Here is a 22,498-nt window from a genome sequence, read left to right on the forward strand (position 1 = left end):
TGTGGGTCGTGGGGGTCTCCTGCAGTTAGGAATCCAGAGGTTCATGGTTAGAGTGGACCACTTCATGCCTATTTAACTAAACCCTTCCCTAGAAGCCACTGAGGACCAGGAACAAGTCCTAGTGTTTGGCAACCCTGTGTAGGGTTCGCAGCTTCTTCCCCCCTTCAGCCCAGGGTCTGCATTCTCCCTCTATCCACTCTCAATGCCTTCTTTCCAATGATCTTCTCAGAATATACTGCTCTTCTTGATGATCTTGTCTCTTGGTGGGAGAAACTCTTCCTGGCTGCATCTAGTCATCCATCTTGTCTCTTCTCTCAAAAATAAGTTTAATTTTATATACTTTTGGCTTTATTTCCCAGTTTCCTGGGTGTCCTAGCATCCTCTCTATTGATCTCTCAGTATCTGTAGGTCACAAGGTGACTAAGGGTGCAGCAGAGTCACCTAGGGCCTCCTGGAGCCAAGGAAATGAGCAATGGAAGCAGGACCCAAACTGGGTGAGTGGGCACAAGGAGACAAAGGCCCTGCCAGATCTGGGAAGGCACCTCCTCCTCCAAAAAAAGTTATATCTATACATGGAATTCTATGCAGCAATAAAAAGGAATGGTTATTAATACACTGAGCAGCATGGATTACTTACAACCATATGCTAAATTGAAGAAAAAAAGCCAATACCAAGTAGGTATGTTTATTTCTATCTTAATAAAATCATAGAAAATACAAGTTTAAGCTTAAGTGACATAAAGTGTATCAGTAGTTGCAAGAATGCCAGGTTGGTGGTGTGCTTGACTACAAACATGTATGAGGGGTTATGACATTTAATATCTTAATTGTGATTTTGTTTACATAGGCTTATGGAATTATCAAAATAAATGGAACTGTATACTTAAAGACTCAAATTTTACTATAAATTATACATCAGTAAAATGTATTTAAAAATTGTTGAAAGAAATAAAAAAATGAAAACAATATAAAAGAATCATAGACAGATTGAGGAAGCAAACATTGCAACTTCAGGAGAGTGGACACAATCTCGTTTGTTTTTTCTGCCACCAGTTTAGAAGCTATATGTGCCTGTCTCAACTCAGTACCCAAAAAATATTAGTTGAATTAGTGAATGAAACCTAAAGAGACTAAAGTTTAGCCAAGGCTATCTCCGATAGCACAGTGCTTTAGGAAATTTGTCTTGCATATACAGCACAACAGTTGCCTTGATCCCACTCCAACCCTGAGGACCAACTCTCTTGTTCCTCTTTCTTAAGTATTCTGTGACATAACTGCAGACCACTAATTATCACACGTAACTTGCACTCTCTGTCTCTCTCTTTGCATTTGTAATTCTCTGTGTTTAGAAAATAAGTGTATCCAGGCACAAGGCTGCACTTTTCCTTAAATGTTTAAAGACAAAATGAGGGAGCTAAAGGAGAGTGGAACTTACCTGCTAGGTGTGAAGCATTTAAACAAAAAGAGAAGCATAAGTATTTCAAATGCTACAACAACATTGGGAAGGAATATAATGAGAAAAATCGCCAAGATGACAGTCAATCCAACTTAGATATGGTGTTTTGTTTTGTGTTTCACTGAGCACATCATATGCAGGAAAGGCACATTTATCATGATCCTTGCCTCCAAAAAGCTTAAAAATGTGAAGTGAAAGACCCAAGTAGCTACAACACAGGGTAGGAAGTATTGCATGCACATAACGGTTGAGGGGCTCTCTGGGTTCATTATGGGTCAAGGAAGATCGCTGGAGGGAATGACATTAGAAATGGGCTTTGAAGGTTGAGTGCTATTTAAAACAGTGGAGATTCCAAGAAAACCATTCTAAATTATAGTTTGATTTATATTAACAAATGTTTTTCAGGCAGAAAGAGAAACCATTTAAGTGGAGAGTCGACGGGATGGCATCACTATGTTGTACTAGGCTCCTGGGTTGCTGGGTTCTTATTACAATGGGGGAGTCAGGGGAAGAGTCTCACAGGATGCCTTGATACAAGCTGTGAAGGAACAGGAATGGGAGAAACCCTGAATAAGTTGGAGGTGGTGACTGAGGATAAGGTGGAGTAGTCAATAGAGAAAAGCTAAAAGAGTTAAAAATAGAATGTGAAATAAGAAACTGGGAGGAGAGGAGGAAATACAAAAAACTCACCAGTGCTTCTTAAACCGTAACACAAGGACTATTAGAATCACCAAGGGCACCAGCACTATCAAGGCAATCCAATTCATGGAAAAGTGGTGTCCTGCGCATATTGGAAAGATACATGGATGCCATTTTAAACTCACTGCTGATTCTACTCCATCTATTGATTTCCTTACTTAACATGTGCATTGGATGAGTTGCATCAGTTATCTTACTTCAGTCACTCTATTCCCAAACTTATTCAAGGGAGGATTCCTCATTTCCCCTTAAATCTCTAGTATCCCTGTATCCCTCAGGTCTTACTCCACTGTTCTTTAAATTACCCTCTACATTTCTTCCTATAATCCCTCATCTAGGTCTGCTATCCTCAAAATTTCCTCTCCCCTACCCTCTAGGCTCAAGAATCACCTACCTACACTTCCAACCTCCAATCTTACCCCAGTAGAGGATGATGTCCTGGCCTCCTAGACTGCTGTGTCTCACTCGACAAGACAGGCCAGCAGTCTCCTCAGATGCCACCTCCAAGATCACCTGAAGATACCATGTCCCATCAGCATTAGGAAGAATATCACCGTGTTTAGTGCCCAGTTGCTCCTGTTCATTCCACATCCATGTCACCCAAACAGGCTTTGGGTAGAAGCCGGAGGCATGACAAACCAGCAACAGACGGTCAGACCCAAGGCTGCGGTGACTGGACAGCCAGGCCTCTGGCCTCACTGCAGAGAGCAAAAAAAGTATTCTGATGAAGAAACTTACACACAGCTTACATCCACATGCTGATGTAATTCACATGAATATGCACAATTATCTTTTTCTTGCCTTTAAGAAATGATTACCCAGCAACCCCTCTGCTTCTTGTCCTCTTTCTTGTCCTGAGTTTGAAAGGTGAGAACAGAAGGGGCAGGACTTGAATAGAAAAATCTTAGAGGAAGGGGCTGAAACTACTGACCTTGCCTGTGCAGATACATCTTCCCTGCATCCAGGAGACCCAACAAAAATCGGGGGCAAGTGCTTCTTATGAGATTATACACTGTTTCTGTGACGCCTTCATACTGATGATTGAGTAGATGACAGACACCTGGGGCCAAACTCCCACCATCTAGAGATGGCACCCATGTTGCATTTTGGAAACTCAGTAAATCTAATCCGTTGAAAGCTACCCGAAAGAAGCCTTTTGGGCTCTTTCCAGAATGCAGTTCACAGCCTGCTTTCACCTGTACTTCAAAGGGATCTGGAGGAAGAGAAGAATGAGAAAAAGACTTCAAACAAAAAAGTGAAAACAACAGTATAAAAACCTAGGGCTGTATCAGGAAGTGAAGCAAAAAAGCTTTATGTGGATGTGAGAGTAAGCCAAAGACATATTTAATCAGAAACAAGAGAGAAAAATTGCTGGGGATAAGGAAGGGGGACAATAGGAGATAAATGCCTTGAATTAACAAGAAAAAGTGGCCGAGGAAGATGTAGAAAAATGATAGGTGAGCCACATAATATAGGATAGAGGGTGAAGTGGGAGCCTGTGTGAGGGAGGTGGGAGGATAGCATTCCATGATGCATGAAATTGGTCATAATGGTCATTGAACTGTGGACATAGATCTTTGAAGAAATTGAATGGGAGAATAGATTTTATTTTAAAAGTCAAGCACAGAGTGGGACAGCTGTGTGCCTCTGGATTGTAGGATACAGAGGGAGACCACAGGGGGAAGATAACAAAGTACAAGAAAAAAAAATTCCAAAAATAGCAAGAGCCTAGGAAATTTGAGGAAGTCAACATCAGAAATATCTCTTAAAAGGTTCATGTATGCAGAATTTGATGGTAGGAATGGATAATGGGAAATGACCCAGAAATTGGTGGAGAATATTTCCCATAAATAGAACATTCTAAAGAACTCCCATAATTTAGTTGATTGAACTTACATTTTGAGTAATCTTGACTGGCATGGTCTTGAATCTCCCGAGTTAATCCAAATACGTAGACACGAAATAACAACTCTAGGTCTGACAACTCTTCATTGCTGAAGTTGCTCTTGGACCAGGGGTGCAGGAAAATTATTCTGCCTGATTCGCTGTCCCAGCCATGAGTCTGCAACTCATCCAGCCATCCTGAACCCTGACTTTGTGCCCAGGATTGGTTGGCAAATGATAAGATCTGGATAGTATAGAATGAGACGTGTTCCTGGGCTGCTTTTGGTGGAAGGAGGGCAAGTAGTGTAAGGAAAAAAAAAGAGAGAGGCAAGGAAAATGAATATGAAATGCAAGGTAAACCAGTTACCACAGAGAAACGTTAATGACTCCTTTAGCTATAACATTTTCCTTACACAGAGCCCCATGCTCTGCCACCATCCTCCGAAAGAGTAAACTAGACCTGGAGACAGGTATGCTCAGATGGCAAGCATTCTGACATCTTCATTGATCCATGTTGGGAAAGCCCACCACACTCTACCCAGATACATGTAACCTTGCAGCTGACAGAGATGTTCATATTACCTGTATTGTCACCACCTGGGAGAACAGCTAGCAGCGGAAACTGCAGAAACAGCATGTCCTTTGCAGATGTTTCTTTCTCTCAGAAAAGTTGTTGCTGTTCTTAGCAAACTTATTCCTCTGTATCTATATTCTGACTTCCTTCTACCAACAGACAATCTTCCCCACCAGCCACTGATAGCAACTAAGAAGATCTGCTTCACTCAACCTTCGGCCTCCTACTCAATCTCTCATTTCCCCACCTACTCTGAACTAAAGTTATTCTCTTCTCTCAGGATTTTACCTGCTCTCCCACTAAGCTCCAACATATCTACTTCCCTTCCTCAACTGCCTTAGACAAAGTGGTGTGTGGCATTGAAAGGTTGCTTCATCCCTCTAGACCTTGCATGTTATTTGTAACATAAAAAGGAGAAACCACATCATTTTCCTGGGCCCTGCTTGTTTAAATGGAAAATGGAGAGGAAATGGAAAGTGAACCAGTTACCACAGAAAAATGTTAATGACTACTTTAGCACTACTATAACATTTTCCTTACACAGAGCCCATGCTCTGCCACCATCCTCCAAAAGAGTAAACTGGACCTGGAGACAGGTACGCTCAGATGGCAAGCATTCTGGCATCTCCATTGATCCATCGTGGGAAAGCCCACCACACTCTACCCAGGTACATGTAACCTTGCGGCTAACAGTGATGTTCTTACCGTCTGCATTGTCACCACCAGGGAGGAGAACAGCTAGCAACAGAAACTGCAGAAACAGCATGTCATTTGCAGATGTTTCTTTCTCTCAGAAAAGTTGTTTGCTGATCTCTGTTCTTAGCAAACTTATCCCTCTGTATCTATATTCTGACTTCCTTATACCAACCATCTTCCCCATCAGCCACTGACAGCAACTAAGAAGATCTGCTTCCCTCAACCTTGGGCCTCCTACTCAATCTCTCATTTCCCCACCTGCCCTGATCTAAAGTTACTCTCTTCTCTCAGGATTCCAGCTGCTCTCCCACTAAACTCCAACATATCTACTTCCCTTCCTCAACTGCCTTAGACAAAGTGGTGTGTGGCATTGAAAAGTCACTTCGTCCTTCTGGATTTTGCATGTCATTTGTAAGATAAAAAGGAGAAACCACATCATTTTTTCTGGTTCCTGCTTGTTTTAATAGATCACAATTCTTCCAGTTTCTCCACTTAACTTTGCCTCCACTCTCCATAGTGCCCCCTCTTCTCATCACTCCACTCTTTCTTTCCCTGTTTTGAATGTCCTCAAAGTTTTCTCTTTCCAGTTTCACCCCTTTCATCCATCTTTCTTATTTCCTCATTATCACTGATTCTTTTATAAATTGGAGACTTTGTTTTTTACATCTTCCAGGATTTCCCTGCACAATTGTATAAACTACAGTCTACTCTACATTATCCTTAGAGATTAAATTGCAGCCATTCAGAATGAATAGGACCATAACAAATATAAACAAGCCCTTCTACTGCATTTAATCTGTATAGCCATTCACTAAAAAATTACACAGTACATGGTTGGTACCAGTGTCTTACTAGGCATGTAAACACACAGAGATTAACAATGTAATATCTTCTATCAAAGAGTTTTAAACTGGAGAAGATGTTTAAACAAAAAATTAAAATGCATTGTGATTTTAATTTCAATATATAGAATCACAATACAAATCTACTTAGAACTATATTCTCTAGAGAAGCTTTTTGACTGGCTAATCCCCTGGGAAGTCCATAATTTGAAGTCCTGGAAGAACGGCATGCATTTCAGCTAAGGACTGAAAATTCTGTACAGTGTGGAATTGTATAGGATTGTGATAGTCAGAACATGCAGCTTTTCAGGAGAACTCATACATGGGGAGACCATAAAAACCCAAATTTAAGTTGTTTTGAGATCTGATCAAAATAAATTGTATAAAAAGGGCAGCGTTTGTCAATGTTTGATTTAAGTAGTTTATATGAAGTATTCAGTGACTTATCAGTGACGCTAGCTGGTTAATATATGTAAATACATGAACACAAAGTCTTTTTGAGATCCAAGAAATACATTTATTTTATAGTGTTTCTTTAATCATATTAATTATTCACTGAATACATTGGAGTAGTCACTTCAAATCTGGGCATGAATTTGTGCTGGGCACAGTGACTCATGCCTATAATCCCAGCACTTTGGGAGGCTAAGGTGGGAAGATCACTTGAGCCCAGGAGTTTGAGACCAGCGTGGGCAACAAAGTTAGCCAAATGTGGTGGCACATGCCTATAGTCCCAGCTACATGGGAAGCAGAGGCAGGAGGATCTTTTGAGCCCTGAAAGTCAAGAAAGAAAAATCCCATTTGTAACATTGTTTCTGTTTTAAATTTATTTTTATTCTACATATTTACTGTGTACAACATGGTACTTTGATATATACACTATTTCTTACTTAAGTTTGTCAGTGTGTAACAGTGAGGCTGGAAGTCATTCTCAATAAGCTCTTCCTCTGATGGCCACAGATATGTGGCAATTTCTGTGAGCTACAATATCTGAGAGCAATACCCAGTTCAAGCCCTACCCAAATTATTCATAAGCACCAAGTGTTATCTTTGTCCATCTTGTGCTGTTAATGGCAAATGCTTGGTTTGTGGTTTTAGAAAACAATAGCAGATACCACACTATGTGTTTATTCACATTTTTTCCATGGTCCTACAGGAAAGAGGCAACCCTCCTATTTCCTAATAGTTGGGTTAAGGTCTTGGACTGACTTCTGGGCAATGGAATGTGTGGTGCTGGAAGCATTAGCCAGCTCCAGTCGTGACCACTGAAAATATCACATCTGATCATCTTACCCTGCAGTACCAGCTTGGCGGTCAAATTTCTAAATGGCAAGGCTATGAGACGGAGAAAAGCAGCCTGATCTACATGCAGTTTAACTACATTAGAAATAAATTACATTGTGTTAAGCCTCCAATTTCTAAAGTTTATTTATAACTGCAACATAACCTAGCTATACTGGATAATATTATAAAACCCAGTAAATATCATCCTTTTTGCCCTCTTGAATTCAGAAGCAAACAAGTTGAAAATAACATGAGATAGATGGATCTAATGGTCAATCTTGACTTCTGATAGTGCCATTAGATAATTTGCTTTAAGTGTGTAATCCAATTGATCTAGCTCATACTAGACCCTAAATGGAGTGGCCTCCTCATTGTTATGGACTGAAAGTTTGTGCACCCTCCCAAGGGAAATAAAATCAGATGTTGAAGCCCTAACTCTCAGTGTGATTATATTTGGAAATGGGGCCTTTACGAAGTAATGTCAATCTCATGTCTAATGGATAAGGCCTTAATCCAGTAGGCTTAGTGTCCTTATAAGAAAAGACACTGGAGTGCCCTTCCACTTTCCTTCTGTGTGTGTGTGTGGTGTGTGTGTGTGTGTACGTGTGTATGTGTACACCTACCATGGAAAAGCCGTATGAGCTCATAGTGAGAAGGCAGTTGTCTGTATAAACCAGGAAGAGAGCCTTCACTAGAAACTGATGGAGATCTTCCAGATGGAGATTTTGAGCTTCTAGCTTCTAGAGATGTGAGAAAATAACTTTCTGGTGTTTAAGCCACCCAGCTTATTGCCTTGGGTTAGGGCAACCCAAGAAGACTAATACACTCACTTAGTTCAGGCAATGCTGATAAACCCTAAGCTCCTCACCTGAGCAGCTGTTCCCATGAGAGCTAGGGCCTGGAGGAGGAGAGCGAGACTGAGCCTTTGGGGAGCAACTTTCCCACAGAGGTAAAGGGCAAGAGGAGGTGCTGATGTATACTTGCCCAGTTTCCCTCCTGAATTGATCAGTGAGATAAATCAGTCTGTTTTCAGAGGAAAGGTTAAGGGGTGAGGAAAAAAAACAAAAAGTATTTAGGGGAAATTTCCCCTCAGGGTACCTAGAAGAGTAAGTAACACCCTCACCCCTTCATGGCAATACCCATTCAAATAGACACCTAGAAATGTGAGTTCTCCGGAAACTTCCCTCTCTTTTGCTTCACACAGTCACCATGTCATTTCTCTCCCTCCATCTGGTTTTTCCTCTCTGACGTGACTGTTATGTAGTCCTGCTTTCATCATGTGGGACAGAGATCACAGCCACAGACCCTGCCTGTGTGTCACAGTCCATATCCCTCCATGTCCATGCAGCGCTCTGCCCCAGAGCTGCTACGGGAAATGTGATCCTGAGAACATCTACCAGCCCAAAATATTCCAATTGCTTTCATGAAACATAATCCAGACTCCTGGGCATGACAATTTTATACACAAGAGTTTATGTATATCAATCCCTAAAAAGGAAAGGTGGAGGTAGTGTAAGAAGGGAAACTGGCAGACTCTTCATACTGGTGAATACTTGTAAATATAGATGCAAGAATCTGAAATTGATATAAAATGCAATGGAGAGAGGAGTAAGTGGTTATTAAGCTCTCTGAACACACAAAACCCTAAAAGAATAACCTGAAGTGGGTGGGACGCCCTATGATTAGAACCCCGCCTGAGCAGAGGGGCTGGGCTGGGCTCTCCCGAGGGAGCCCTATGCTCCTCCTGTCCTTCCCCAACTTCCCTTTTCTTGTCCTTTCGCTTAGACCACAGACGTTGTTGTGTTTGCCTTTGCCTGGGCTCTTCCTGCCTGTCACTTCCCTAAGACCACTCTAGTGGGTGACTTTTGCACCCCGAGAGAGAGAGACAGAGAGAGAGAGAGGTTTCCTCAGAACTCTGGTGTCATTTTCCCACCCCACACAGTTCTGTCATCCCCTTCCTCTCCAGCAGAAACTTTGCCCTCTGCCTGCTTCCCCATTACAGAAACCCCACAAGCCTCCCACAACCATATGACTCTTACAAGTTCTTTCATTTCCTCCTCAGCTCTTATTGAAGTGATTCACTCCTTCATTCTGGCCTCCAAGCATAGTTCCTGTGGCTAGCCTAAATCCTCCACCCTCTCCCCACTACAACAGCAAAAAAAAGATCCTAGTCTGAGAGCTACGAAAACTCCTAGATGGACCACTTACTAGAAGCACTAATCCCCCACTGTAAAATGACAAAATTGGAAGAACTTAATATTTTCTAATTCCATTTCAACTTTAATATTCTTTGACTTGTCCTGTGCTTCTGTTCATTTCTGTTTACATAGAATTTTCTTTCTCTTCTGGACTTCTTTGTCCTAATGTCTAACTTTTCTATGATCTCATATTGCTTTCTACTTATCCTTTGTTTGAATACCCTGGGTATCCTCTCTATCTTATCACCAATTCTACCTAAACTCCCTACCCATTCATTCTAAGCACCACCCTGGCTAAATTTTGAAGCCTAAAGTATTGCCTTTCACTTGGTCCTTAGGTTTCTGTGTGTGTGGTGGCTCATGCCTGTAATCCCAGTACTTTCAGAGGCTGAGGCAGGTGGATCATGAGGTCAGGAGTTTGAGACTAGCCTGACCAACATGGTGAAACCCCGTCTCTACTAAAAATACAAAAATTAGCCAGGTGTGGTGGTGTGTGACTGTAATCCCAGTTACTCAGGAGGCTGAGGCAGGAGAATCGCTTGAACCCGAGATTTGGAGGTAGTAGTGAGCCGAGATCGCACCACTGCACTCCAGCCAAAAAAAAAAACAAGAAACAAACTACAAAACACATAGATATACTGGGTAAGCTGTAATTTTAAAAATTATTTATACATGCATGCATTGAACTCACAAGATAAGAAAGTCTGCAAAAAATTAAAAAATTAAAAATTAAAAACTAAATAAAGAAATAGAAGCTAACACTTGAGCTTCCCAAGACATTGACAAGAGTGGGTTCCTGAGGGCTTTGCCCACAGTATCCACATAGGTCATGAGATCATGTTGAGACCACCAAATAAAAGTGCAAGAAATCTTCTACTGTATCCTCAATAAAATTGGTAAGGAAAAAAAAAAAAAGTTCAACTGAACCAAAAGACAAGAAGGAACCTTGGGGTGACCTTAGGCTCTGGCTAGATTTTTGTTGTTGTTGTTGTTCTTACAAAAATTTTTAATCACAGGTTTGCTCTCACAGGAGTTTAGAGATTAAAAGTATTCTATTTGTCTTAAAATGTCTGATCGAAGAAATTAACAATACAAAATAGTTCCAAGCTTGTAGTAATAGTATATCACCCAGAAGCAAGCACAAAACTTATTTGTAGTAATATATCGTTTCAAAGCAAACACAAAAATATTCAACACAACCAACACAGTCTTCTTCATTTTTCTGATATAGGCAGTCTTTGTTTTGCCCTGTTTCAAAATGCACAAATTTCAGTCAGCAAGGTTTTACTTAAATAACACAAATTCCCCAACAACAAATTTGAAATGTGTGCCACAAATTTCAGTTGCCACAGTATATTTACTCTTAGTAACTGCACGAAGCATAAATTACCACTAGGACTTCAGTACATGAGTTGCCATAGAAGTAACAAATCCACATCATAATCAGTGACCAATTGTTTTACATATGTCAAAGTTTGTCAGTTTGACTATTATTCTGTTCTGTGCAAAAACAGCAAAGCGTGTAGGCGTGTAGTCCTGTGGTTTCATTGTGTCTCAGTAATAAACCCATACGACATCTGACATGAGTGAATAATAGAAAGAGGAAATTAGACAACAAAGATGAATGTGTAAGGAAGAAAAGGGACAATGCCAGAAGTGAGATTTGAATTAAATATAAAAGAAGCTATAGAAGAAATAGCTGACCATGGGAATGCTGAGAATGCTACTGTTTGAGAGACTATAGAGGTGAAGCTAGAGGAACTGAGAGAAGGCAAACTTAACCTATGAGGAAAGTGATTGTTGTGAAAAGAATGAAGGTGTCTTAAAAGAAGTGACACTGGCAGAAAACTTCCCATGAAAGGAACTCTCTGAGATATTCCCCAAAAGGGAAAGCGCTAAGTATAAAATATTAGAAGCTGATCCAAACATTAAAAGGAGTATAAAAATTCACCAAGGAATAAAAAGATACTCTATAAGTTATAGGAGATGAAGGCAAATATTGTTCAAAACATTCTTGGTAAGTTAATACAAGGGGAAAAAGCACTTTAATTCTGAATGTTTTAATGTTTTAAAGTATAGTGTGCTAAGTAAATTATAGTTGTACTGTTTTTCACTTCCCTATATATTTATAACCAATAGTAAATGGGCTTTGAATATTTTGACAAAGATGTTTCAGTGTACCAGGATGATCATAATTCTCTTCCTTGATTATTGAGATCCTTTCACATGGTTTCAGCTTGCATGATCAATTTTTACAGTCCTGCATTAATATGCAAAGCAAAGACTGACTTTATATTACAGAAATTGGAGTCAAAGTGTTTAAAAACTGCAGGTTTGTTAAGTATCGATAATATCTTTTTATGAATACTATCAGTTAATTTTTTCATTTAAAAATGTTGTAATCCTTTGAAGTTTGCAAGGAATTATTGGGATTTTAATATCATTCTGCTTATGGTGTTAATTTTACTTAAATATCATGCCAAACTGGTACTAAACACATCAATTTCAAAGTATTTTTGGAAGTACTTATACTTTTGGCTTGTTTTCTAGAATCCATCATTTTATTAATACCTTCAAAGTTTCTAAAGAAGTATTGCAGACTACCATTAATTGAATCCCTAGAAATACGATGGTATTTCTAGCTCAACTTCCTCATCATATAATCAACCATGGTTATAATTTTGTATTTATTTCTATTAGCAATGCAATCCAATGTTTTGTCAAGACTGAAAGATAATACTACTCTTGTATGATCTTTTTAAACTATTTTTAAACTATTTAGAGATAAACTATTTTAAACTTTTTAAACTATTTAGAGATAAACTTTTACTATATCTTTTAGTACAAAAGTTTTTAAAAGACTGTGAATGAGCCTATCTAGATTCTTCCTCTCTGGGAAGGGCATCTCCAAAAGAAAGGCAGCAGCCCAAGTCAGGGGCTTATAGATAAAAGTCCCATCTACCTGGGACACAGTACCTGGGGGAAGCAGAAGCTGTGGGCACAACTTCAGCAGACTTAAACGTTCCTGCCTGCTGGCTCTTGAGAGAGCACCAGATCTCCCAGCACAGTGCTCAAGCTCCTCTAAGGGGTAGTCTGCCTTCTCAAGTGGTTCCCTGAGCCCCGTGCCTCCTGACTGGGAGACACCTCCCAGCAGGTGTCGACAGATACTTCATACAGGAGAGCTCCTGCTGGCATCTGGCAGGTGCCCCTCTGGGACAAATCTTCCAGAAGAAGGAACAGGCAGCAATATTTGCTGTTCTGCAGCATCCACTGGTGATACACAGGCAAACAGGGTCTGGAGTGGACCTCCAGCAAACTCCAGCAGACCTGCAGCAAAGGGGCCTGACTATTAGGAGGAAAACTAACAAATAGAAAGTAAAAAGCATCAACATCAACAAAAATGATGTCCACACAAAAACCCCATCCAAAGGTTACCAACATGAAAGATCAAAGGTAGATAAATCCAGGAAGATGAGGAAAAACCAGAGCAAAAAGGCTGAAAATTCCGAAAACCAGTATGCCTCTTCTCCTCCAAAGGAACACAGCTCCTCTCCAGCAAGGAAACAAAACTGGATGGAGAATGAGTTTAACAATTTGACAAAAGTAGGCTTCAGAAGGTGGGAATAACAAACTCCTCCAAGCTAAAGAAGCATATTCTAACCCAAAGCAAGGAAGCTAAGAGCCTTGAAAAAAGGTTACAGGAATTGCTAACTAAAATAATCAGTTTAGAGAAGAACATAAATGGCATGATGGAGCTGAAAAACACGGCACGAGAACTTCGTGAAGCATACACAAGTATCAATAGCCAAATTGATCAAGTGAAAAAAAGGATATCAGAGATTGAAGATCAACTTAATGAAATAAAGCATGAAGACAAGATTAGAGAAAAAAGAATGAAAAGGAATGAACAAAGCCTCCAAGAAATATTGCTCTATGTGAAAAGACCAAACCTACATTTGATTGGTGTATTTGAAAGTGATGGGGAAAATGAAACCAAGTGTGAAAACACTCTTCGGGATATTATCCAGGAGAACTTCCCCAACCTAGCAAGACTGGCCAACATTCAAATTCGGGAAATACAGCAAACACCACAAAGATGGTGATCATTAAAAAGTCAGGAAACAACAGATGCTGGAGAGGATGTGGAGAAATAGGAATGCTTTTACACTGTTGATGGTAAATTAGTTGATGGTAAATTAGTTCAACCATTGTGGAAGACTGTGTGGCGATTCCTCAAGGATCTAAAACTAGAAATACCATTTGACCCAGTGATCCCATTGTTGTATTTATACCCAAAGGATTATAAATCATTCTACTATAAAGACACATGCACCTGTATGTTTATTGTGGCACTATTCACAATAGCAAACACTTGGAACCAACCCAAATGCCCATCAATGATAGACTGGATCAAGAAAATGTGGCACATGTACACCATCGAATATTATGCAGCCATAAAAAAGGATGAGTTCATGTCCTTTGCAGGGACATGGATGAAGCTGGAAACCATCATTCTCAGCAAATTAACACAGGAACAGAAAACCAAACACACATGTTCTCACTCATAAGTGGGAGTTGAACAATGAGAACACATGAACGCAGGGCAGGGAACATCACACACTGGAGCCTGTCAGGGGATGAGGGGTTACGGGACAGATAGTATTAGGAGAAATACCTAATGTAGATGATGAGTTGGTGGGTGCAGCAAACCACCATGGCATGTGTATATCTATGTAACAAACTTGTACGTTCTGCACATGTATTCCAGAACTTAAAATACAATTTAAAAAAAAGAAAAAAGAAAGCACTTAATGTTTACAGCAGGCTAACAAAGACCATGTGAAAATCTTGGGGCTTTTTGCTTAATTTTTCTTGCCTTTTAACATACTACAAATGTGTCATTTGTTTAGGAGAGAAAAAAAAAGACTGTTAATGGATCAAAGAATGACATTGAATTTTTTCACGTATTTTTAGATGTTGCCAATTATATTTACCATGCATGGTGGCATTGTCATATCCTGAATCTTCAAATTATTTTGTTTATATTTAACTTTTGTAACTTGCCTATTAATGTTGCTTATAATTTTTCTAGTAATTCCATACACCGAGAAATTTATTCAACACACTAAAAGTGTTTTATATGGAATTATAAGCTCTTGGAAATACATAAATTAATAATAATAATCTGCTTTACCTACCTATATTTGAGGACATATCATCAAACCTTAGTGGATAATATATAGAATTTCTTACCTTATTTAAGTTTGATTCATCATATCTACCATAATCCTAATTGTTTAGTTTTGTATTTTGTTTAGTTTTGTATTTTATACCCTAAGTAGTATGCTATATTATTTGGTGGTAATGTTAGTCTTCTATACAAATGTTCCACCATAATGTTATAATTTCCTGTGATATTTGCAAGTGAAGATAATAGTAATACATTTTCTTGGATGATGCTCTGAATTTCTGACTTTGTCCTGCCAAAAACTGAATCACTCATATCATATGTCATTCACATATGTCAATATTTTCATATAGTTCATTTACTTTAAAAATATAGAAATAATTTGGACACAGGATGTTATCTTGCTCTATATTTATTTAAGGGAATTGGATCTAAATTGCCTTATTAATTTCAGAGATTAAGATAATTTGGAACTGTGTTGTAATCCCTGCACAGGTTATTCTCCTTCTGTTTTATATTTACTCCTAGAATTAGCCCCTTAAGTTCCCAATTTAAAATGTGAGTTTCAATTATATCTTTGAAGATTTACAAGTCTGTTAAAAGCTTAGCTTCTCAGTCTCATTGGCGCCTCTCATGGAATCAGTAGATGCCTCTGGGGAGAAAAGCAGCCCCAAATACAGGGTTCATCACTATGAGCTTCTCTCTTCTCCTGGATATTGACCCAGTAATTCATCTCCCCTTTGTTGGTTATTTGAAGCCTTGAGGCAGATTTTATTTCATATTTTTATTGTTTTTTTCTAGACATCCTCGATAAGAGAGTTGGTCCAAATTACATAGTATAACATTTCTAGAAACAGAAGTCCTTCTGTTTCCCCATCATTCTGAGCACACTGTCACAAGGACAGAAAACCAAACACCGCATGTTCTCACTCATAGGTGGGAACTGAACAATGAGAACATCTGAACACAGGCGGGGAACATCACACACTGGGGCCTGTTGTGGGGTGGAGGGATCAGGGAAGGATAGCATTAGGAGAAATACCTAATGTAAATGATGAGTTAATGGGTGCAGCACACCAACACGGCATGTGTATACATATGTAACAAACCTGCATATTGTGCACATGTACCCTAGAACTTAAAGTATAATTTTTTAAAAAAGGAGTCTTTCTGTTTCCTTTTGTTTATTAATAGAATTTACCATCCTTATATGTGTGAAGCCACAATTTGTGTCTCAAAAATCTAAGCAATAACAGGTATAGGCAAATTGAGCCTATGTAGTGTGGGATGATTCCTGGGCCTCTGTACAAGCCACATAAAGTCAAGGTGAGTTCTTTCATGGGACTCCTTCTTGACCCTGAAACCAATTTAAAATAATATTGGAGACAAACCAAATTTGAGGTATCTCATCTAGACTGCAGACCTTTCAGTCTGGACTGAAAATTAAGGCAAAAGCTGGCACTAATTATTTTGCTGCCTGGTGTTTTAGAAGAACCAATGTCAGCTGAGCACGGTGGCTCACACCTGTAACCCCAGCACTTTGGGAGGCTGAGGTGCGCAGATCACGAGGTCAGGAGATCAAGACCATCATGGTCAACGTGGTGAAACCCTGTCTCTACAAAATACAAAAAATTAGCCAGGCATGATGGTGTGTGCCCATAGTCCCAGCTACTCGGGAGACTGAGGCAGGGGAATCGCTTGAACCCAGGAGGTGGAGATTGCAGTGAGCCGAGGTCACACCACTGCACTCCAGCTTGGGCGACAGGATGAGACTTCGTCTAAAAAAAAAAAAAAGAAGAAGAAGAGGAAGAAGAACTTATGTCTAAGAGGTCTCTGGTTCCATTAATAGAATTTTTGCCTTAGTCATCATGCCAAGGTAGCCTAGTTAACATTACTGCTTGTAGAATCCCATGCATATTTCCTGAGATTTGCTCTGGCCTTGGCCTGTGTTTACAATATTGACACCGTTTGTGAGGCCTGGGCATTTATTTAAGGTCCAGCAAGTAAATCCCTACTTCCATAAGGACATACCCTTGCTCTAGTGGGTGCTGTAGTCAGCCAGCAATACACCCTCTTCAGGACAAATTTGCTTATTCCTCAACTTCAAGGAGTGTTGGCTGCTGACCAGTAACAGATGAATCCCTCTAAAAATTGGCTTATGTAGAAGGGAGCCACTTTGCCTAAGGGGGCATTCTTTCCCTAGGGAAAGCCCACATCAAATATAGAAGTACAAAGGTATGAGCCCGTTACTTCATTTTAGAAAACCTCTGAAGGTCCACCTTAGCTTCAGAACTCTCTATGAGGTTGTTAGATCCTCTGTTACAACTGCATCACAGTTCCGTGTCTCTCTGCTCAGTCCTGCTTCCCTCTCTCTTTAGGTAGTTCTGTTTCATAGAACTCTACCCAATAAGCATTCTCCAGGCTAAGGCTCATCTGAGTGTTTCCTCAGCAACTGACTTGAGACACTCATCTACATAGAGCCACTTAACACTCATCTTTTTTTTTTTTTATTATTATTATACTTTAAGTTCTAGGGTACATGTGCATAATGTGCAGGTTTGTTACATATGTATACTTATGCCATGTTGGTGTGCTGCACCCATCAACTCGTCAGCACCCATCAATTCATCATTTATATCATGTATAACTCCCAATGCAATCCCTCCCTCCTCCCCTCTCCCCATGATAGGCCCCAGTGTGTGATGTTCCCCTTCCCGAGTCCAAGTGATCTCATTGTTCAGTTCCCACCTATGAGTGAGAACATGCGGTGTTTGGTTTTCTGTTCTTGTTGACACTCATCTTAAGCAAACCCATCTTAAACAGCCACAACTTACCACAATAAAAACCTCAAATGGCCCCTAGAAACAAAGTCCTACAACTGCCTATTCAGACCACAGCAGTAAGGAGGCAGTCGCACAGCGTATAAAAGTCAGTCATGTTCAACCACATAGGCCACTGCATACCAACAAGGTCAAAGACTCATGGCCACAGCTTGTTTTCTAAAACCAAAGGCCACTTACATTGGCTCCACCAAAAGATTCTTCCCAAATAATTTTATTCTCCATTTCCATAATACTTTATTCCCTATAGTCGTCTTCTAACAAAGGTCTTAGTAGCTTTGTTTATGCTCTCTTGAATTGAACTTTTTCTATTAAACTGTAGATATCAACCTTTCATCATACGCAAAATTAGAAAAATGTGTGCTAAAAATTTGTGCCAACTTTTATTATAACTTTCTTTTCAATAATAAGCATCCTTTTATTTGCTGATGTTGTTACAGAAACCAATTACATTAGCCACAAGAAAGTGTTTTCCTGAGTTGAAGAGCAAGGCAATTACTCTCAAAATGTTAAGTAAAACAGTGTACAACATCAGTATTAAAATGTTAAATTTTACATTGTCTTTACCACTTTGATTTTCTGAACAATTTTGTTGAACAAAATAAGATAAATGATTACATGTTTATTTTATCTTCAGGAATGTAAAGGTCTAATTATTCAAACAGTTTTTATGATAAAACTAAATTCTGAAGGTGTCTACTGAGTTGGCATTTTTTCTCTCTTCCTCTCTTTAAATCAGAAGTCTAACAAGGATTAGAAAAGACAAAACTCTCTTCAGTGTTTCTGACAAAGTAGAAAGGGTGAAAACATAAAAAATAGTTACTCCTTGGCTTTTGTTTTCAGCTATAGCTCTTTACTAGATTCAATATAGATGAAGTTTCTTTCTCTACTTGGGATTTACCTCAGTGAAATGGGTTATGAAATATTTCACTCTATCATTTTCCCAGAAGTTCCCTCTGATTTTTAACAAGTTTATTTTCATATAAATTTTGGAATGACTAGTTGCATTCTCTCCCTTGCTTTAGAAAATATAAAGACAAAAGTGATAGTGAACGTAAATACAAATAACTTGGGTGCTATTATCAAAATTTGATTTTGCCTCAATAAAAATTAAGTAATCCACATAGGTCATCACAATGAGAAAAATAAAGAGCCTCAAATAAGCATTTCATAGACCAATGCTATTGATGATTAATTGATACTCAACTGACATCCTGAATCAGTTAAGTCTGGTTGTGAGTGACAGAAAATTCAAACTGACAGTATCTTTTAAAAGATGTAGCCAGGCACAGTAGTTCATGCCTGTAATCCCAGCACTTTGGGAGGCCAAGGTAGGTGGATCACTTGAGCTCAGGAGTTCGAGACCAGCCTGGCCAATATGGGGAAACCCCATCTCCACTAAAAATACAAAAATTAGCTGGGCATGGTGGCACATGCTGTAGTCCCAGCTACTCAGGAGACTGAGGCAGGAGACTTGCTTGAACCCAGGAGGCAGAGGTTGCAGTGAGCCGAAATCACGCCATTGCACTCCAGCCTGGGTGAGAGTGCAAGCCTCCATCTCAACAAAATGAAATAAAAATGCAACCACATTTCTCTCTCTCTCTCTCTTTCTCTCTCTCTCTCTTATAAAAAGACAAGAGTAGGCAATGCAGGGTTGATGTGACATTCCATGGTGTCAGGAACTCAGTTCTCAGTTTCCTTTTTTGTTGTGGGAGAGTTTTTATTTTTTTTGTTTTGTTTTGGTCTTTACCCACAGTTAGTCCTCTTTCCAGTGGTCATCCCATACTCTGAGGTGACTGCCAGAGGTCTTTCCATCAAATTCACCTTCATCCAGCCAATAAAAGGAAGGGAAGAAATGAGCACATCCACTTCCCATGATTTCAGAGCTGCTTTCTGCAGAAGTTATACATCACATTTGTCAGGTTGTAATCACATGACCACAATCAGCTCAAAAGGTGCCAAGAAACATAGCTTTTATTCTGCCCAGCTAATAATCAGCAGGTTTCAGTTATTCTAGAGGAAGTGACATATCCTGGGAGACAACCAGTGTTCTCTGCCATATAACCCATTTGGCAAGCCATTTATTTATTTAGCTATGTAGGTATATAGTTAGTAACCAGTTTTACTTGAATGGGCAATCTGGAAATAGCTCAACGACCCATGGCTGCTTTTCTTACTTCATAGCCGTATTATTCTTTTTTCTCACTTTATACCCATATTAAGATTCATAACTGTTTCAAATAGTTTCCTGCATAAAGCCATATCTGGCATTCTCTATGGAGTAGAGTTGGTTGTGCATTGGGATGAAGGGGGTTGTAGTTATGTCAACTAGTGCCTTTGTATTTGGAAAAAAAAATTATATCACAAGAAGAATCTTGATGCTCTCTATGGGTGCTATCAACCTTCTGGAAGCAAGCCTAAGACTCAAGCAGAAGTCCTTGAGTAGATTTGCAGAAGCCACAAGAAATTTCCAATTCCAATTCCACTTGTAAGTCAGCCTATTGTTAAAGTTACTGTTCTGTATTTAAGAGATGATAGAAAATAGTTTTACATCTGGTATATGTTAGAATACATAATTTAAAAGTTGCTGCTGCTTCAAAAATAATTTAAATCAATTCAATATAAACAGTATCTTTGAGAGATGTGGAGTCTATTCATTTCTACAGATAACAAAATCTACCCTTGGGTTTACTAGAACATCAGAAACCTGCATGTCTGGACTAGATCCTGTTATTCTGTGTAGAATTACTTTTCCCAGTCTTTGTCATAGGCTGACATAATGATCTTACTTTAAGAGACTTAATCACAAAAAGACCTATGGACCTTGTAAAATTTACTGAAAGAACTTTCTTGAGAACATTGTTCACTGCGTTAAGCAGTTTCTCCTCTGATGGACAAATCTCCTTGTGGCCTCAGGACTAGGAATAGCTGTAATTCTCCTAAACAACCCATTGTCTATCTTCTAGGCACTGCGAGTATGTAACTGATCCTGTCTTAACCATCATGGTCCCCTAACAATGTGTGACCCACATCTAACCAGATTATAGGGTATCATGGCACTTTTTAAAAATTTACTCCATTCTTGGCTTCATCTTTTTTATTGTGCCATGTATTTCCCTGGATTCTATTCCTGTATTGTTATCAATATATTTTTAATATTTTAGAGCAAAAAGTTATTGTGAATTTAAGGATAGGTTTCTGAGCTGCTGCATGATTTAGGGGGAGCCATAAGACAAAATTTTTAATAACAAACATGCAGAAATGGCATTTTAATCTCTACTGTCATCTAGCGGTAGAATACAAAACTTTGTTTTCCAGTAGTTCTTGGGATGCAGGTGGTTTTTGGTTACATGAATAACTTATTTACTGGTGATTTCTGAGATTTTAGGACACCTGTCACCCAGCAATGTACACATTATCCAATATGTAGTCTTTTATCCCTCACCCCCTCCCAATCTTCTCCCTGACAAGTATCCAAAGTCCATTATATCACTTTTATGCCTTTGTGTCCTCATAGCTTAGCTCTCACTTATAAGTGAGACATACAATATTTGATTTTTCATTCTTGAATCACTTCACTTAGAAAAATGGCTTCCAGCTCCACCCAAGTTGCTGCAAAAGACATTATTTTGTTCTGTTTTGTGGCTGAGTAATATTCCATGGTAAATACATACCACACTTTCTTTATCCACTCATTGGTCAATGGGCACTTAGGTTGGTTCCATATCTTTGCAATTGCGAATTGCACTGCTATAAACATGCATGTGCATGTGTCTTTTTCATGTAATGATCTCATTTCCTTTGGGTAGATACCCAGTAGTGGGATTGCTGGATCGAATGGTAGTTCTACTTTGAGTTCTTTCAGGAATCTCCATACTGTTTTCCATAGTGGTTGTACTAATTTACATCCCCAACCACAGTAGATAAGTGTTCCCTTTTTACCACATCCATGCCAACATCTTTTGGTTTTTTACTTTTTAATTATGGCCGTCCTTGCAGGAGTAAGGTGGTATCTCGTTGTGGTTTTAATTTTCATTTCCCTGATGATTAGTGATGTTCAGCATTTTTTTTTATGTTTGTTGGCTGTTTGTGTATCTTCTTTAGATAATTGTCTATTCATGTTCTTTACCCACTTTTTGGTGGAATTATTTGTCATTTTCTTGCTGATTTATTTGCGTTCCATGTAGATTCTGGATACTAGTTCTTTGTCAGATGCATAGTCGATGAATATTTTCTCCCATTCAGTGGGTTGTCTGTTTACTCCGCTGATTATTTTTTTGCTGTGCAGAAGGTTTTTAGTTTAATTAGGTTCCATATATTTATTTTTGTTGTTGTATTTGCTTTGGGGGCCTTAAGTCATGAATTATATGCCTAGGCCAATGTGCAAAAGAGTTTTTCTGATGTTATCTTACGGATTTTTCATGGTTTGGGGTATTATATTTAAGTCCTTGATCCATCTTCAGTTGATTTTTGTGTAAGGTGAGAGATGGGAATCCAGTTACATTCTTCTGCATGTGGCTTGTCAGTTATCCAAGCACCTTTTCTTCAATAGGGTGTCATTTCCCCTACTTTATGTTTCTGTATGCTTTGTCAAAGATCAATTGGTTGTTGAATATATGGCTTTATTTCTGGGTTTTCTATGCTGTTCCATTGGTCTATGTGTCTATTTCTATGGCAGTACCATGCTGTTTTGGTAACTATAGCCTTGTAGTGTAATTTAAAGTTGAGTGATGTGATGCCTCCAGATTTGTTCTTTTGCATAGTATTGTTTTGGCTATGTGGGCTCTTTCTTGGATCCATATGAATTTTAGGACTCTTTTTTCTAGTTCCCTGAAAA

At 39.1% G+C, this 22,498-nt stretch overlaps 1 protein-coding gene across 5 annotated transcripts; it reads right to left on the bottom strand.

The window, feature by feature from the left end:
* Positions 1-669: 669 nt before the first annotated feature.
* On the bottom strand, positions 670-5,674 carry CD1C (CD1c molecule). Of its 5 annotated transcripts, none has more exons than XM_033199817.1 (6): positions 5,319-5,674; positions 4,052-4,283; positions 3,087-3,368; positions 2,575-2,853; positions 2,147-2,237; positions 670-1,994 (listed from the first exon to the last, which is right to left on the bottom strand). In XM_033199817.1, exons 1-6 carry the CDS (start codon positions 5,325-5,327, stop codon positions 1,973-1,975), a joined length of 915 nt encoding a protein of 304 aa, XP_033055708.1. In that variant the 5' UTR covers positions 5,328-5,674; the 3' UTR covers positions 670-1,972. The 5 variants fall into 5 exon arrangements, with proteins under 5 accessions (XP_033055708.1, XP_033055705.1, XP_033055707.1 ...); XM_033199814.1 differs by having other exon boundaries at positions 4,052-4,315; XM_033199816.1 differs by lacking the exon at positions 5,319-5,674 and adding an exon at positions 4,622-5,311 and having other exon boundaries at positions 4,052-4,315.
* Positions 5,675-22,498: the final 16,824 nt, after the last annotated feature.

Source organism: Trachypithecus francoisi, unplaced genomic scaffold (assembly GCF_009764315.1).
Source record: "Trachypithecus francoisi isolate TF-2019V2 unplaced genomic scaffold, Tfra_2.0 Lachesis_group5, whole genome shotgun sequence".
In the NCBI taxonomy this organism is placed as follows: domain Eukaryota; kingdom Metazoa; phylum Chordata; class Mammalia; order Primates; family Cercopithecidae; genus Trachypithecus; species Trachypithecus francoisi.

What these genes read in the sequence shown, in the direction of transcription:
- CD1C (XM_033199813.1), bottom strand. Translation starts at nt 5,379, where the DNA reads ATGCTGTTTCTGCAGTTTCTGTTGCTAGCTGTTCTCCTCCCTGGTGGT. An exon ending in TGGTGGTGACAATGCAGACG is followed by an intron (nt 4,319 to 5,318) that starts GTAAGAACATCA and finishes TTCCACCAAAAG; the next exon opens with CAGCCCAGGAACACGTCTCA. An exon ending in CAGTCAAGATTACTCAAAAT is followed by an intron (nt 3,369 to 4,051) that starts GTAAGTTCAATC and finishes CTCTTCCTCCAG; the next exon opens with ATCCCTTTGAAGTACAGGTG.